The sequence below is a fragment of the Rana temporaria genome, chromosome 10 (genome assembly GCF_905171775.1).
Source record: "Rana temporaria chromosome 10, aRanTem1.1, whole genome shotgun sequence".
NCBI classification, from domain to species: domain Eukaryota; kingdom Metazoa; phylum Chordata; class Amphibia; order Anura; family Ranidae; genus Rana; species Rana temporaria.
The window spans coordinates 131,475,348-131,492,465 of NC_053498.1; the positions used below are offsets into that span (position 1 = coordinate 131,475,348).

General features: G+C 45.8%; 1 protein-coding gene across 1 annotated transcript in view; it reads right to left on the bottom strand.

Moving 5' to 3' along the window:
- The window catches only part of CLDN19 (claudin 19), a 42,429-nt gene extending 25,544 nt beyond the window's left edge, over window positions 1-16,885 (bottom strand). The window contains exon 1 of the mRNA XM_040326283.1: window positions 16,358-16,885. Within this exon, the coding sequence (XP_040182217.1) occupies window positions 16,358-16,580 (223 nt within the window). The 5' untranslated portion in view covers window positions 16,581-16,885. The remainder of the gene's footprint in view (window positions 1-16,357) is intronic.
- Between the last annotated feature and the right edge of the window lie 233 nt (window positions 16,886-17,118).

The window sequence follows — 17,118 nt, forward strand, 5'->3', positions numbered from 1 at the left end:
GGTCCCGATCGGACCCCCCACCCACGTCTAGCAGAGGACGTACAGGTACGTACATGTGCCTGTCCGTGCCATTCTGCTGACGTAAATGTACATGAGGAGGTCGGGAAGTGGTTAAACAAATCTTCCTTGTGTCTTGCTGTGCTTTGTGTATTTCTTCCAGATCTTTGCAGTAATCCAGAGTGAGACTTCCTGTAATAAAGACCGCTCACTGCTGCTCTCTCTCCTTGTGCAGGGTGACTGGTCTCATCCCCGCCCCCTCCTGTGGTTTTCTGTAGGCTGCTTGTAGTGGGTGGGGTCTGCTTGTCACCTCCCACAGCTCTGCTCTCTGCATAGGCAATGCTCGATATAACAATGATGTCACTGCTACTTTTTCAAGGGAGTATCTGGGCTTGTAAAGGCAATTTGTGCACACAAATAGCTGGATTCAGAGACGCCGGCGCAACTTTAATGCGGCGTAGCGTATCGTATCTACGCTACGCCGCCTTAAGTCAGAGAGGCAAGTACTGTATTCACAAAGTACTTGCCTCCTAACTTACGGCGGCGTAGCCTAAATAGGGCCGGCGTAAGCGCGCCTGATTCAAATTAGGATGAGGGGGCGTGGTTTATGTTAATGGAGGGTGACCTGACGTGATTGACGTTTTTTTACGAACGGCGCATGCGCCGTCCGTGTACATATCCCAGTGTGCATTGCGCCAAAGTACGCCGCAAGGACGTATTGGTTTCGACGTGAACGTAAATTACGTTCAGCCCTATTCACGGACGACTTACGCAAACAACGTAAAATTTTCAAATTTCGACGCGGGAACGACGGCCATACTTAACATTGACTAGTCCAGCTATTTGATGGAATAACTTTACGCCTGAAAACGCCTTACGTAAACGGCGTATCTTTACTGCGACGGGCGCACGTACATTCGTGAATAGGCGTATCTAGTCATTTACATATTCTACGCCAAACTCAACAGAAGCGCCACCTAGCGGCCAGCCTAAATATTGCACCCTAAGATACGACAGCGCAGGCTGTCGTATCTTAGCTAGGTTTAAGTGTATCTCAGTTTGAGCATACACTTAAACTTAGGACGGCGCAGATTCCGAGTTAGGTCGGCGTATCTACTGATACGCCGGCCTAACTCTCTCTGAATCCAGCTAAAAATGTGTGTGTGTGTAATATATATATATACATAATCTCCCTTGTGGCTATTCAGGGATATACTGTATTTAAGTGAATGTATTTGTGCCCAGAGTTCAGCTTACGTTGTTTAACCCCTTCAGCCATGGAAGGTTTATTTCCCCTCCCCCCCCCCTCCCCTCCTGACCAGGCCATTTTTTTAATACGGCACTGCATTACTTTAACTGACAATTTCACAGTTGTGTGAGGCTGTACACAAATAAAACGCATGTCCCCCGTCCCCACAAATAGAGCTTTCTTTTGGTGGTATTTGATCACCTCTTGCGCTATAAACACAAAAATACCGAAACTTTAAAAAAAAAAAATTTTGTTTACTACTTGCTATAAAACATATCCGATTTAACAAAATTGTAAAAAATCTAATTTACTCATCACTTTTGGCCAATATGTATTCTGCTACATATTTTTGGTAAAAAAAATCCCAATAAGCGTATATTGATTGGTTGGCATAAAAGTTACAACATCTACAATCTATGGGATGTTTCTATTTTATTTTATTATTTTGCTATTAATGGCGGCGATCAGCGACTTTATAGCAGGACTGCAATATTGCGGGGTACAAATCGGACACTTAAAGTGGAGTTCCACCCATAAATATAACATTACATCATTAGTTTTAAAAAAATGTCATTAGTCCTTTAAGAATTTTTTTTTTTTTTTAGATGCCTTCAAAGTGTTGTTGCTAGGCAGAATAGTTAATCTTCCCTCTTCCTGCACCTAGGTGCTTAACCTACACCGCACAGACTCCTGGGAATGTAGTGGGTGTAACTTTCCAGGAGTCTGTGCACTCCCCAGTCTCGAAGAATCATGTGACTTGGACAGTACAGGTGCTGAAACCTGATCTGAAACCTATTACACTGCTTGTACAAGAATGACGCCGCTATCCAAGCCCTGCTTGCTCCTTCTCCCACAGAATGGGTCATTCTGACTCCCACACACCATGTCCACGGAAGAAATGGCTGCACTCCAGTGAAGAAAGCAATGTGAACCTAGGCTAAATGTATACACCCTTATTATCGCTAAGTTGTTTTCAGCCAGGAAAGAGTTCCTGACCACCTGCTATACCCGAAGGAGTTAAGTTGGCCACATACTAGCAGGTTTTTGACTGAACACTCATACAGAAATTCGAAAGTACTTCAAAATTTAATTTGTTTTCAGCATTTGGTGTTAAAATAAATGAAAACGGCACACACTTTTAGAAATTTGCTCATTGCAGAAAAATCTTAAATCCGCCTCCTTCAAATTTTCTTGTCACTGCGGTCAAAAGCAAACATCGATTTGACCCCACTGATGATTGGAAACAAATGAATTAACATTCTTAAAGGGGTTGTAATGGTTTGTTTTTTCACCTTAAAGCGGGGGTTCACCCTAAAAAAAAAAAAAAATTCTACCATGGCATCCAGCATACTAGCGCGAGCTACAGTATGCCTTTATTTTATTTTTTGTCGCCGTACTCAGTTTAATCCCGTAGTTAAGTTTCAGACTCCCCGCGGGGAATGGGCGTTCCTATGCAGAGGAAACATGATTGACGGCCGGCTATGGCGCGCCACGCTTCCCGAAAATAGCCTAAATAGGACTTGGCTCTTCATGGCGCCTGCGCAGTCAGCTCCTAGTCTGTGCGCAGGCGCCGTATAGCGCCGTGAAGAGCCGAGTCCTACTCCGGCTATTTTCGGGAAGCGTGACGCGCCATAGCCGGCCGTCAATCATGTTCCCTCTGCATAGGAACGCCCATTCCCCGCGGGGAGTCTGAAACTTAACTACGGGATTAAACTGTGAGTATGGCGCAAAAAATAAAATAAAGGCATACTGTAGCTCACGCTAGTATGCTGAATTTCATGGTAGAAACTTGTTTTTTAGGGTGAACCCCCGCTTTAATGCATCCTATGCAATAAGGTAAAAAAACTCGGACACTGAGCAATCCCCTATGCCCCCCCCCCCCCGTTTTACTCACCTGAGCTTGTTCCTTCCCACGGTAGAGACGCGCTCTACCCAGGGTTCTAGGCTCTTGATTGGATAGATTGATAGAAGCACAGCCATCAAATCCAATGACGTGGGCACCAGGGGGGCGGGGCTGACTCCGGTAATCTGTGTCTTTGAAAGCAAATGCTGAACTCGGGAGCGTGCCCGCAAGGAAACCCCCAGGGAGAGCACTACTCCTACTCCTAGGGCGTAAGCGCGCCTAATTCAAATTCAGCTGAGGGGGCGTGTTTTATGTTAATTCAGGTGGACCTGACGTGATTGACGTTTTTTTTGGAACGGCGCATGCGCCGTCCGTGTACATATCCCAGTGTGCATTGCGGCTAAGTACGCCACACGGTCCTATTGGTTTTGACGTGGACGTAAATGACGTAAATCCCTATTCACGGACGACTTATGCCTCGTACACACGGGCAAACATGTACGATGAAAACTGTCCGCCGGACTGTTTTCAGCGGACATGCCCGCCCGGAGATTTCTGTATGATGGCTGTACACACCATCATACAGAAATCCGCGCGTACACGATACGCGGTGACGAGGCCGCGCCAACGCCGCGCTCGGCCCTGGAAGTTCAATGCTTCCACGCATGCGTCAGTCATTCGGCGCATGCGAGGGATGACGGCCGCTCCGACATGTACGGTAAGTCTGTACAGACGACCGAACATGTCCGACGGACAGGATTCCAGCGGGCTGTTTCTAAGCAAGTTTAGAAACATTTGCCCGCTCGAAAACGCCGTCGTATCTCTGTTCTGAATCCAGCCCCCAGTGTTTTGGAGGTGCTGGCTGCAGGCAAATACTGGGAAAGTTACCCTGGGAATCTATTCAGCGGCTCCTGCGGGAGTAGCGCTACATAAGCTCAGCTGAGCTCCTTTAAACAACAAAATGATCCGCAGGTCTCTGTAAATTCTGAAAAATAAATAACTAAATGCTAAGCTTTCTGGTCAGTTCCAAGATTGCCATTTGGGGCCCAATTAAAAAAAAAACTTCCCATCGGGGCCTCCTTTGATGTTCTTGGCTACACTTCTATTCATGCTACAAGAGTAATAACAAGCATCAAGAGCCCTAGGAACTCTAGTATGGTTCCTTCGATCTGATGTCACATGCTCCTATTACCCCGGCCCTGTGAATTCTACGCGATATCGCCTCCTTACAAAACATTCCAGGAATTTGCCCATTTTTTTTTTGCAGATATAATTAAATTGTGGCTAATTATGTGCCCCTTGTCAACATCACAGCCGAGTATTATACTGGAACTATTTGTGCCGTTCTGGAAGAAATACATTCTTCTGTCTCACATGTAAAAAATAATCTCTTTGTTTTTCTAATTCCTCCCTCTCAGAGCTGCCTGAACTTTCATAGCGGAATTTTAATTTTAAAGTAAATGCCAAAACGGATCTGAGACGTGGTGAACCTGATGGTGAAAGGGGGACGCTGGCACCAGGGGCTAGGGGGTTGACCCGAAATGCATTGTGCGGTATGGGAAAGTCATTAGCTAATATTACAGGATTTGTCTACAGAAGTTGGATTGTTGGTGGGTTAATTAGATTTTACGTGGCGCCTTTCTTTTTTTTTTAAGACGGGAATAGGGAACAAAGAAGGGAAATTACCAGTATGCCTTCTAAATGGTAGCATTTTTAATGTCCATGCTCACTAAAGATTCTAATCAGATCTAAACCTCCTTAATAATGTCTTTTATTAATATATACAGTATACAACCTGTGGTTGCAGGGGTGTCCAATTTTATTTATCTATTACAGGTATTTATGAAGTACTGGCAATTTATGGAGTGCTTGTACATTCACATCAGTCCCTGCCTTTGAGGAGCTTACAACATAAGGTCCCTCGCTCACATGCATGCATACAGCAGTGGCGGTGCGTCCATAAAGGGCCACCCCCTCTCTATTGCACCGCTCTATTACCATAGAGATGCATGCATCTATCTATGGTTGCTGCTGACACCCCCTATTCAGGTGTCCAGCCCCTTTTCGGGCACCTGAATTACACTGCTGGGGGTGTTTTTTTTAAAGCGCCTGATTAAGGCCGAAGGCTCTAATAGGCACCCAAAAAAGTGAACAGCTAGCGCCATGCTGGGCGTTCGCTGTTCACTCAGCTGTGTGTTATCAAAGCAAAGGAATTTTCTTTGCTATCACTGAATCCGCCTCTCGGCCAGTCAGGTTGCCGGGTCTGTTACTGGTCACCTGATTGGCTGAAACGTCAGGTGCTGTGATTGGATGCCTGAGAGAGGACGGAAGAAGACATGGAGGACGTGCAGGAGACCGCTGTTGACCCACTCCGAGACAGGTGAGTGCTTAGAATCAGTTACGCATAGATTTCTATTAGATCCGACCGGCGTAAGTCTGTTACGCCGTCGGATCTTAACTGCATATTTACGCTGGCCGCTAGGGGCGTGTACGCTGATTTACGCCTAAAAATATGTAAATCGGCTAGATACGCGAATTCACAAACGTACGCCCGGCCGACGTAGTACAGATACGCCGTTTACGTTAGGCTTTTCCCGACGTAAAGTTACCCCTGCTATATGAGGCGTAGATGCGGTGTACCAATGTTAAGTATGGACGTCGTTCCCGCGTCGAATTTTGAAAATTTTACATCGTTTGCGTAAGTCGTCCGTGAATGGGGCTGGACGTCATTTACGTTCACGTCTAAACCAATACGTTCTTGAGGCGTACTTTGGAGCAATGCACACTGGGATATTCCACGGACGGCACATGCGCCGTTCGTGAAAAACGTCAATCACGTTGGGTCACATAAGATGTACATAAAACACGCCCCCCTGTTCCACATTTGAATTAGGCGGGCTTACGCCGGCCTATTTACGCTATGCCGCCGCAACTTACGGAGCAAGTGCTTTGAGAATACAGCACTTGCCCGTCTAAGTTGCAGAGAGGCGTATCGAAAATAGGATACGCTACGCCGGAACAAAGATACGCCGATCTACGAGAATCTGGCCCATAAGCTTTTAGAGGAGTTTAGAGGGAGAAAAAAAATACTGCCAGTGCATCCAGGAGCAGAAGAATTTTGGATGATAAACACTTGACCATTGATTTCAATGGCCAGAATTAATCATCATTCTGACAAATGAAATGAATTAAAGGATAAGTTTTCTTTTAAAAAATAAATAATAATAATAATAAATGCATGTCTTTTTGTAGGTAAAATAATATGCATTTTTTATTTATTTTTTTTAATTGGGAGCCTGAACGATTAGAATTTGGATCGGTCAAAAAATTATCGACTGATTCAAATCCTGTGTGAAGAATAGCCGATTGTTAAGCAGTGGGCTGGGAAGATGGCCGCCACTTCCTTAACTACTTAACCCCCGGACCATATTGCTGGTCAAAGACCAGAGCACTTTTTGCGATTCGGGACTGCGACGCTTTAACTGACAATTGCGCGGTCGTGCGACGTGGCTCCCAAACAAAATTGGCGTCCTTTTTTTCCCACAAATAGAGCTTTCTTTTGGTGGTATTTGATCACCTCTGCGGTTTTTATTTTTTGCGCCATAAACAAAAATAAAGCGACAATTTTGAAAAAAAATAATATTTTTTACATTTTGCTGTAATAAATATCCCCCAAAAATATATAAAAAAAAAATGTTTTCCTTAGTTTAGGCCGATACGTATTCTTCTACATATTTTTCGTAAAAAAAATCGCAATAAGCGTTTATTGATTGGTTTGCGCAAAAGTTATAGCGTTTACAAAATAGGGGGTATTTTTATGGCATTTTTATTAATATATTTTTTTTACTAGTAATGGCGGTGATCAGCGATTTTTTTTCGTTACTGCGACATTATGGCGGACACTTCGGACACTTTTGACAAATTTTTGGGACCATTGGCATTTTTATAGCGATCAGTGCTATAAAAATGCATTGGATTACTATAAAAATGACACTGGCAGTGAAGGGGTTAACACTAGGGGACGGGGAAGGGGTTAAGTATGTCCCTTGTGTGTTCTTACTGTGGGGGGGTGGCCTCACTAGGGGAAACACTGATCTTCTGTTCATACATTGTATGAACAGAAAATCAGCATTTCCCCCGCTGACAGGACCGAGAGCTGTGTGTTTACACACACAGCTCCCGTTCCCTGCTCTGTAACGAGCGATCGCGTGTGCCCGGCGGCGATTGCGCCCGCCGGGCACACGCACGGGAGTCGGGGGCGAGCGGGGGGGGCGCACGCGCCTCCGGCGGCGCGCACGCGCCCCCTAGTGGCCGCTCGAAGAGCGGACGTATAGCTACGGGCTCTCGCCCAGGAGAGCCGACCTGCCGCCGTATAATGACGGTGGCTGGTCGGCTAGTGGTTAAAGGAGTTGTAAAGGAAAAAAAATGTTGCCTAAAATTAATGTCTGCAAGGTAGACAGACAGAATAGTGTAATGATTCTGTTAAAAAACGAGTAAATACCTATTAAATTCCTTCATCTATAACACCTCCGGCGTTCTAGTTTCTGTTCTCTCATTCACTTCCTGGTTTGCATCGCTCGTTCATGCAAGAACTACATTTCCCAGTATGCATTGCGGCACGCCCAGTAATTCACACCTCCTTGAAGTCTCTAACACGTAGAGAGCGTCCTGCCGCACAGATGTAGTTCCCAGGAGGAGGCGAGCACGTTACTGACCACTGCAGTAAAGCCTCCTTTCACGGTGGTGAGTAACAATCAGACAAGCAGGAAGTGAACAGAACAGAGAAGAAATAGAGCAACTTCTGAGCAAAAACGAACAATGAGGAAGTGAAAAGAGGAATGTCTGCAGGTAAAGGATGCTTATTATGAAAAAAAAAAAATTCCTTTACAACCCCTTTAACAGCTGATAACTCATCAGCTGTCAGCGGGGAAGCCAATGGATTTTAAGTGGAACTCCACGGCAAAATGTAAAAAAATAAAATAAAATAAACAGTGTGGGAACCCCACTTAAAGTGAAAGGACAAACATGAAATATTCCTTTAAATGTAGTGCCTGGGGGGTCCCCTTAGTCTGCCTGAATTGTGGTTCATCTGTACCATGTATAGAACCTGCTGCAGCAAATATGAAATTTCTAAAGGAAAAAGAATCACATTTAAATTGCCTGTGGGGTCCCCCCAGTCCATACTAGGCCCTTTGGGTCTGGTATGGATTTTAAAAGGGAACCCCCCCCCCCCCAAATCCATACCAGACTCTTATCCGAGCAGGAAAGAAAGGGGGGACAAGCGAGCGCCCCCTCCTGAACCATACCAGGCCACATGCCCGTATGGAGGGGTGGGTGCTTTGGGGCGAGAGCTACACAAAATTAAAAGAAAAAGTTATGCCTTACACTTTAATGAATGGGGGAGAATGTAACAAATACCACACATTCTTAACCATCGGATAGTATACAATAGAAACCTTTCTAGCACATCTGCTTTTCTTAGTATTATCACATATTTATGATCGTACTGCATATTGTTTTAAAAAGTTATTTTCATGAGAATAACTTTCTGATGCGGCTGTGTCACTGACCCTCATACATTCAGATTTAGGTGGGGGCCGATCTGCCGTTTGGCATTCATGCTCATTTCCTTTCTAACATTACACAATGCTCAACATTTCTCATGTACAAGAACCGCCTGAATGAATTATTATTGGATTAATGCTAAAATGGTTTGCCAATTTAAATGTTATTATTGTAATCATACAGTTTTGATATGGAGTGAACCCCTGTGCGCTCAAGATAAGGCGAGGAGACAAAACCTTACAAATCTTTTTTGCCTGTATTTAGTAATAGAGATTAGGTAGGGTGAAGAAGGGTGGGTGCAGTAAAATGAAGGCATAGGATCCAACATTTTGCTTGACTCCCTTCCAGTGCTAATCATGTGGACCATCCCTTAAATAACTTTAATGTAATAAACTGGATCAAAGGCCACAGATGTTGGACAATGTGCAGACCTCATGTGACCACACTCAGGAAGCCAAAATATCCATTAACACCAATGGTTGATATAGGCCTAGCGAGAGAATGGAGGAAGGCACATTAGGCCTAGTGAGAAGGGAGAGGAAGACGCATTAGGTCTAGTGAGAGGGGAGAAGACGCATTAGGCCTATTGAAAGGGGAGAGGAAGCCGCATTAGGTCTATTGAAAGGGGAGAGGAAGCCGCATTAGGTCTATTGAAAGGGGACAGGAAGCCACATTCGGTCTAGAGAGAAGGGCACATTAGGTCTAGTGAGAGGGCAGAGGAGGGCACATTAGGTCTAGTGAGAGGGCAGAGGAGGGCACATTAGGTCTAGTGAGAGGGGAGAAGAGGGCACATTGGGCCTAGTGAGAGGGGAGAGAAGGGCACATTGGGCCTAGTGAAAGGGGAGAGAAGGGCATATTGGGCCTAGTGGGAGAGGAGGGCACATTGGGCCTAGTGAGAGGGGAGGGCACATTGGGTCTAGTGAGAGGGGAGAGGAGGGCACATTGGGTCTAGTGAGAGGGGAGAGGAGGGCACATTGGGTCTAGTGAGAGGGGAGAGGAGGGCACATTGGGTCTAGTGAGAGGGGAGAGGAGGGCACATTGGGTCTAGTGAGAGGGGAGAGGAGGGCACATTGGGTCTAGTGAGAGGGGAGAGGAGGGCACATTGGGTCTAGTGAGAGGGGAGAGGAAGGCACATTTGGTCTAGTGAGAGGGGAGAGGAGGGCACATTGGGTCTAGTGAGAGGGGAGAGGAGGGCACATTGGGTCTAGTGAGAGGGGAGAGGAGGGCACATTAGGTCTAGTGAGAGGGGAGAGGAGGGCACATTGGGTCTAGTGAGAGGGGAGAGGAAGGCACATTGGGTCTAGTGAGAGGGGAGAGGAGGGCACATTGGGTCTAGTGAGAGGGGAGAGGAGGGCACATTGGGTCTAGTGAGAGGGGAGAGGAGGGCACATTGGGTCTAGGGAGAGGAGGGCACATTGGGTCTAGTGAGAGGGGAGAGGAGGGCACATTGGGTCTAGTGAGAGGGGAGAGGAGGGCACATTGGGTCTAGTGAGAGGGGAGAGGAGGGCACATTGGGTCTGGTGAGAGGGGAGAGGAGGGCACATTGGGTCTAGTGAGAGGGGAGAGGAGGGCACATTGGGTCTAGTGAGAGGGGAGAGGAGGGCACATTGGGTATAGTGAGAGGGAAGATAAAAGCAAAGCTGCAGACCATCCAGTTCATCAAGGGAGCACTGTGGTGATTAGACAAGATTACCAATTGCTTGAGTATAAGCCCCCCACCTGCCCAACCATTGGCCCTGACCAGTGGTACTGGTATCTGATTGGGATGGGTATCAGGGTGTTGTATCTGCCAGCTTTTTGGCTCTCTTGTATACCAGATTTTCTAGTAGTGGCCTGCCTGCAACATCCCCAATAATGACGATTTTTTTTTTACTGCTGTACTGCTCAATTACTTTTTTTTTTTTATTCACCCCATGGAGACATAGTGACACCATGATTTGATTTGGAAATACAGGCAATGGAGAGGGGGGGGGGGGAAATAGTCAGGTTCTCATTGTACATAATTGTTGCTAGATCTACCCCCCTAAAAGGCTTAATCAATCTTACAGCCACAGACTGTTGCTAGGTTGACATCATGGAGCCAATATACTCCTGCTGTTGGCTCCCATCGTACAGTCTATTTCCATAGACTTCTATGGAACTGTCTGCGGATACTGGGGACCTTTGATTCAACAGAAGTCTAAAGCATACTTGGCAACATATTTGTGCAGTCCCCAGGGCACTGTCACCCCCGCCTACAGCCCACACTTAACAAGCCAACCTTCTGGGAAAGGGGGTCCCACCTTGATCACACCCACTTTCTGGGCAGCTCCACCCCTAAATATGTGGGAACGGCCCACTTGCAGCCACACTCCCCTCCAGTTAGTACCATTTTTTGAGTTGCTGCACGTGATCAGTAGCCTAATAAAAGGTGATCTAGGGAATCGGCCCGAAACATTGGGATAGAACACATATATGTGGGACTGTCCTGGCAAATTCAGAACAGTTGCCATCTATGCTATTTGGAATGCTTCAGCCATTTAGAGAATTTTTTATTTTTTTAATGCAAGGCCTTCTCTGACCGCAGAGGAGGAATGGATAACGTCATGATCACCATCTCTTATGAAATTTGCACAACAATGCATTGAGCTCGGAGAGCCCCAGAAGGCCAATATGTTGCAGTTAGGAATGAGTTGGAGTGGGTTTGGGTGCTCCTCTGACCCTGCTTGGCCAAGCCCAACAGCTGTCACCTATAATGGGCCAGTCATCTGCAGCAGGGACTTGCCTGCCCTGCACTATATACTAGGATTGCGTATACAGGGCAGGGAGAGCCTCGGCCACAAATGATTGGCCCAGTACAGATGGCCACTTCCTAGTGAGCTTGGCAACGTGGGTTAGGAAGAGCACCTGACACGTGTAATAGCCAAAAACTCTTTATTAGGCCTTGTTAAAGTTTTCGGGGGGGGGGGGTTTGATTGTGTTTTGATAAAAAGGAAAAAAAAATACTTCTGGAAATAAAATGTTTAAATTCAATTTAAAGATATCAGACAAACCAATTCCTCCTGCCCACAGTCCAGCACTTTCAAATCCCCCCTGTGAAGCCTAGGGCTGATTCACACCAGTAGACATGCTGACCGCTGGAAGGACCAAAATGGCGATCCCAGTGCATTGCACCATTTTTTTCCTTTTTTGTTAAAACTTTATTGAAAAGTCCCAAGTGATATTCTGAGTTCTAATCATGCAGCGATGTCTGAATGGGGTGGTTTCTGCAGCAGCCCGCTGAGCTAAAATAAAGTAACACATGCAGTACTTTTTTTCAGGGAGCACCATCACAATGCATCACCATAGGCAGTAAGGCAAAGTGCTTTGTTTTTGCATTGGGTTTGTGCTGGGCATCCCAATGCATATGGGCAGAATGACTCTTTATTGCTGTGTATGGAGATATTGGTAACCGTGGGGGAGATTTACTAAAAGTGGAGCACTCAGAATCTGGTGCAGCTGTGCATGGTAGCCATTCGGATTCTAACTTTTTAACTAAGCTTTGGCAATAAAACCTGGAAGCTGTTTGGTTGCTGTGCAGAGCTGCACCAGATTCTGTTTGCTCCAGTTTTAGTAAATCGCAAAACACACTAACCTATAATGACCATTTGCTAGTTTGATTGCGGTAACCAATGTCTCTTAGGCTGGTTTGGACTATTGGCTCTTTGCATATGACCAACATTCATGGATAACTAAAAAACAATTGATTCAAGCATTACAACTGGGTAGCATATAGGGGGCACTCATGAGCAATAATGAACATGTATAAGCACAGAACACACTTATCAACATTTGAATACATTTTCCAGCATGCTGGAAATACCCACTATCATTAGTCAATATTGGCTACAGTTGGCCAAAAACTCTGCATTGTGGCAATTCTGTGATCTCTTAAGGGCTCATGCACATGGGCACAAAAATATTGTTCAGATTTTACTGTACTGTATACAACTTCATTGCAGAAATATTGTATATTATGAGCCAATGCACACAGCTGCATGCTCAATGATCTTGTGCAATAAGTGAAATCAAAATGTAAAATTCTGCATCTGCGGTCAGTATTTTTGGGTAAATTTACTTTTTTTAAATGCATGTACATGTTGGGACTGAAAACTGAACTAAAAATAATTGTATGGTTATGAAAGTTTCTTAACATTTAAGCGCCTAAATGTGTGTAAATGGAAGCATATTACTGACCAGTAACGTTCCCCAAACTCGCTTATCCATGTCTTTATGGACCTTGCTTTGTGCACTGGTCCAAATCCTTTGGTGGGGGGGGGGGGGGTTATGGTGTGGGGTTGGTTTTCAGGGGATGGGCTTGGCCCCTTGGTTCCAGTGAATGGAACTCTTAAGCAGGCCCGTCGCTACAGGACAGGCATAACAAACAATTGCTTGGGGCCCCAAGCTGGCCTGGGGCCCCCCAACTTCCCCTTCCCAGGCTGTAGCATGGCCAAGCTCCTCTTCCTTCCACCTGGAGTCCTGTCAGGTTTCGCGCATGATACAGGCCGGACTGACAGGAAGTGCACATTGAGTGCTCACTTCCTTTCAGTCCGGTCGGGAACACAGGAAACTGAATCTCCTGTACCGCACGATACCCGGGGCCTGGCCCGGGCACTATCTGATAGGGGACTGGGGAAGAGGCAGGGGGAAGAGGAGCTCAGCCACGCTACAGCGGTAGCCTGCAGGGAAGAAGGGGAGGTAAGAATAGAAAAAAAAATAGTGTAGCGTTAACGTAGGTTTTGCATGCGGGTGGGGGGGGGGGTGCTTGGGGGCCCCCGCTTTGCTTGGGGCCCCCAAATTCCTTCAAACGGCCCTGCTCTTAAGGTGTCAGCATACCAAGACATCTTGCACAATTTCATGCTCCCAACTTTGTGGGAACAGTTTGGGAATGGCGAGGAAAAGATGATCCGCACTCCGGTCATTGCTCTTAAACAATTGACGTATTTATTGACAGGCCACACTAGACAAACGCAAACTGGAAAGGTTGATGCATTTCAGCCTATAAGGCCTTAGTCATAACCACCAAGTTTTGACTGCACACCAGTGCACAAAGCAAGGTCCATAAAGAAATTAATGAGTGAGTTTGGGGTGGAGGAACTTGACTGGCCTACAAAGAGTCCTGACCTCAACCTGATAGAACACCTTTGGGATGAATTAGAGCGGAGCCTGTGAGACATTCCTTCTCGTCCAACATCAGTGCCTGACCTCACAAATGCGCTTCTGGAAGAATGGTGAAACATTCCCTTAGACACTCCTAAACCTTGTGGACGGCCTTCCCAGAAGAGTTGAAGCTGTTGTAGCTGCAAAGGTTGGGCCAACTCAATATTGAACCCTACGGACTAAGACTGGGATGCTACTAAAGTTTATTTGTGTGTAAAGGCAAGTGTCCCAATACTTTTTAACTTTTGGTTAAACCGATGAGAATGGTCTGATGGACCGTTTTCATTGGTCAAAACCGATCGTGTGTGGGCGCCATCGGTTAAAAAAAAGACAACTTGTTTGTTTTAAATTTAACCGATGGATTCCTAACCGATAGAAAAAAAAACGATCGTTAGTAGGCACAACCATCGGTTAAAAATCCACGCATGCTCAGAATCAAGTCGACGCATGCTTGGAAGCATTGAACTTCGTTTTTTTCCAGCACGTTGTGTGTTTTACGTCACCACGTTCTGACACGATCGGTTTTCTAACCGATGGTGTGTAGGCACGACGGACCATCAGTCAGCTTCATCGGTTAACCAATGAAAACTGTGCATCGGTCCGTTCTCATCGGATGGACCGATCGTGTGTACGAGGCATGAGTGTAGCAATAAGTTGCTAAATGTTGTATCTTCATTAAATGTAACCATATTGCTACACTTAGAGGCTCCTCTATTCTTTTTTAAACTCAGTTGTGACATGACGCTACTCTTATATCAAGACATCGCTTGTATATCAAGGCAAAATGTATTATTTATCAAAACGCTCTCAAACCAAGTTACTCTCAAAACAAAGGTTTTACTGTATATTATGAGCCAATGGCAATCATCTCTCTCTCTCTCTCTCTCTCTCTCTCTCTCTCTCTCTCTCTCTCTCTCTCTCTCTCTCTCTCTCTCTCTCTCTCTCTCTCTCTCTCTCTCTCTCTCTCTCTCTCTCTCTCTCTCTCTCTCTCTCTATATATATATATATATATATATATATATATATATATAGTATAATGCATGAATAGAGAACTCCGCGCTATGGTAATATAAATATATTAAAGAAGCTGCTCCCCTAAAGTGGTGTGAAAACAACTTTGGCAATATGGGGGGTGTATAGTAATAACGGCCCCCTTATTATTATACACCCCCCACATATACAGTATAATGTCCATGTATCTATACGTTCATGTAAATGTAATCGTCGGTTGAACAAAATTAATTGAAGAATTGGATTTTTACCCATAACGACGTTTAGGCCTTGTACACACGACCGAGGAACTCGTCGGAAAAGACACATCGTTTTCCTCGATGAGTTCCTTGTTAGGCTTGTTGAGGAACTGGACAAGCTTGCTTTGCGTATACACGCTCAAGACAAAATCTCCTTGTTCTCAAACGCGGTGATCTACAACACATACAATGGCAGGGGAAGTTCGATTCCACTGGCACAACCCTTGGGACTGCTTTTGCTAATCTCATGTTACTGCGAGTTAAAGCGGGAGCTCACCCGAAACTTTTTTTTTAACATTAGATTGATGCTCATTTTGTGAAGGGGAATCGGGTGTTTTTTTTTAAATCGAAGCCGTACTTACCGTTTTAGAGAGCGATCTTCTCCGCCGCTTCCGGGTATGGACTTCGGGACTGGGCGTTCCTATTTGATTGACAGGCTTCCGACGGTCGCATACATCGCGTCACGAGTAGCCGAAAGAAGCCGAACGTCGGTGCGGCTCTATACGGCGCCTGCGCACTGACGTTTGGCTACTTTCGGAAAATCGTGACGCGATGTATGCGACCGTCGGAAGCCTGTCAATCAAATCGGAATGCCCAGTCCCGCAGCCCATACCCGGAAGCGGCGGAGAAGATCGCTCTCTAAAACGGTAAGTACGGCTTCGATTTAAAAAAAAACACCCGATTCCCCTTCACAAAATGAGCCTCAATCTAATGTTAAAATTAACTTTTTGGGTGAACCTCCACTTTAAGTAAAAGTTTGGTAAGAGACGATTTGCACTTTTCAGTCTGTTACAGTGTGAAAAATGTGCTATCTCCATTACAAACGCTACTTTTACCGAAGGTGCGCGGGTTTCTTAGCATACACACACTCGCGTTTCTCGTCGAAAACCAGCCGACGAGGAAATTGAGACTCCCATCAAGGAAAAAGAGAACTTGTCTTTTTTTCTCGTTGAGTTCCTCGATGAAAAACGTACACACGACCGTTTTCCTCGGCAAAAAAGCTCTGCCACCAAGTTTCTTGATGGATTCTGTCGAGTTTCTCGGTCGTGTGTACGAGGCCTGACATGTCAATATTTGTGTATACACAATTACATTACAGATCATTGTATGCGTTTCTTTACCTTCTGCCAGTAAATATCAATACATTTCTTACGCCCATGTGCATGAGCCCAAATCTGCCATTTTTTTACCTGAAAAAATTTGAAAGGTTAGCGGTTCCTGAGGACCGGGTTGGCATACCCAGGATTCCAGGCTTGCCCCCCATTCTCTACGTACCCTCCAGTGACAGCAGGGAGTCGAAGACTTTACACTGCACCTGCCCCGTGCTCTGCGAGGCGCATGACATCCACAGTCCCTCGTACAGTCCCACCGCTGTGATAATGGCATCCCCGGCATACGACGACTGCTTCCATTGAGGTAACGTTGTGGTAGAAATGATCCCTATCCATCCCCCCAAAGCCAGAAAATAGCCAAGGAGCTGAATTCCTGAATTGGCCATAGTGTCCGAGTTTAAACAAAAGTTTTTAGTCTTTTTTGAGTTTTGAGTATCCGGTTGAACTGCAACTTGCGGTCCAGTCCTTCGTTGGTCAACGCAGTCCTCTCCACCTGTGTTCTGTCCCAATGGGCTGGCGGTGACACCAGGGTGAGCTGCAGCTTAGTACATGAAGATGTTCTCCCAGGCAGAGAGGTGAAGGGGACAGTGAGGTGCCGAGAACTTCATGTTTAACACTCCACTAAGCCTCTAGGACACCCAGGGGACAAAGTGGCAATAAAAGGAAAAAAAGACACACACTAATGTCTGTATGTGCGAGCAGCTTGGAGAATGCCAGGGGGCAGGTCCTTGGGATTAACGAAATTCAGAGGAACACCCACACAGGAAAAGGCACATGGAATTCAGAATTAACTCAGTCTCTACTGCTGAGCCGAATCACACAAGTGGCTCTGATGTTTGAGGAATATTCTATGGAGTGTTGAAGGGCCCATTCACACCATATGCTGGGCTAGGTAGCCTTGCCCAACGCAGTACCAGCTCATAG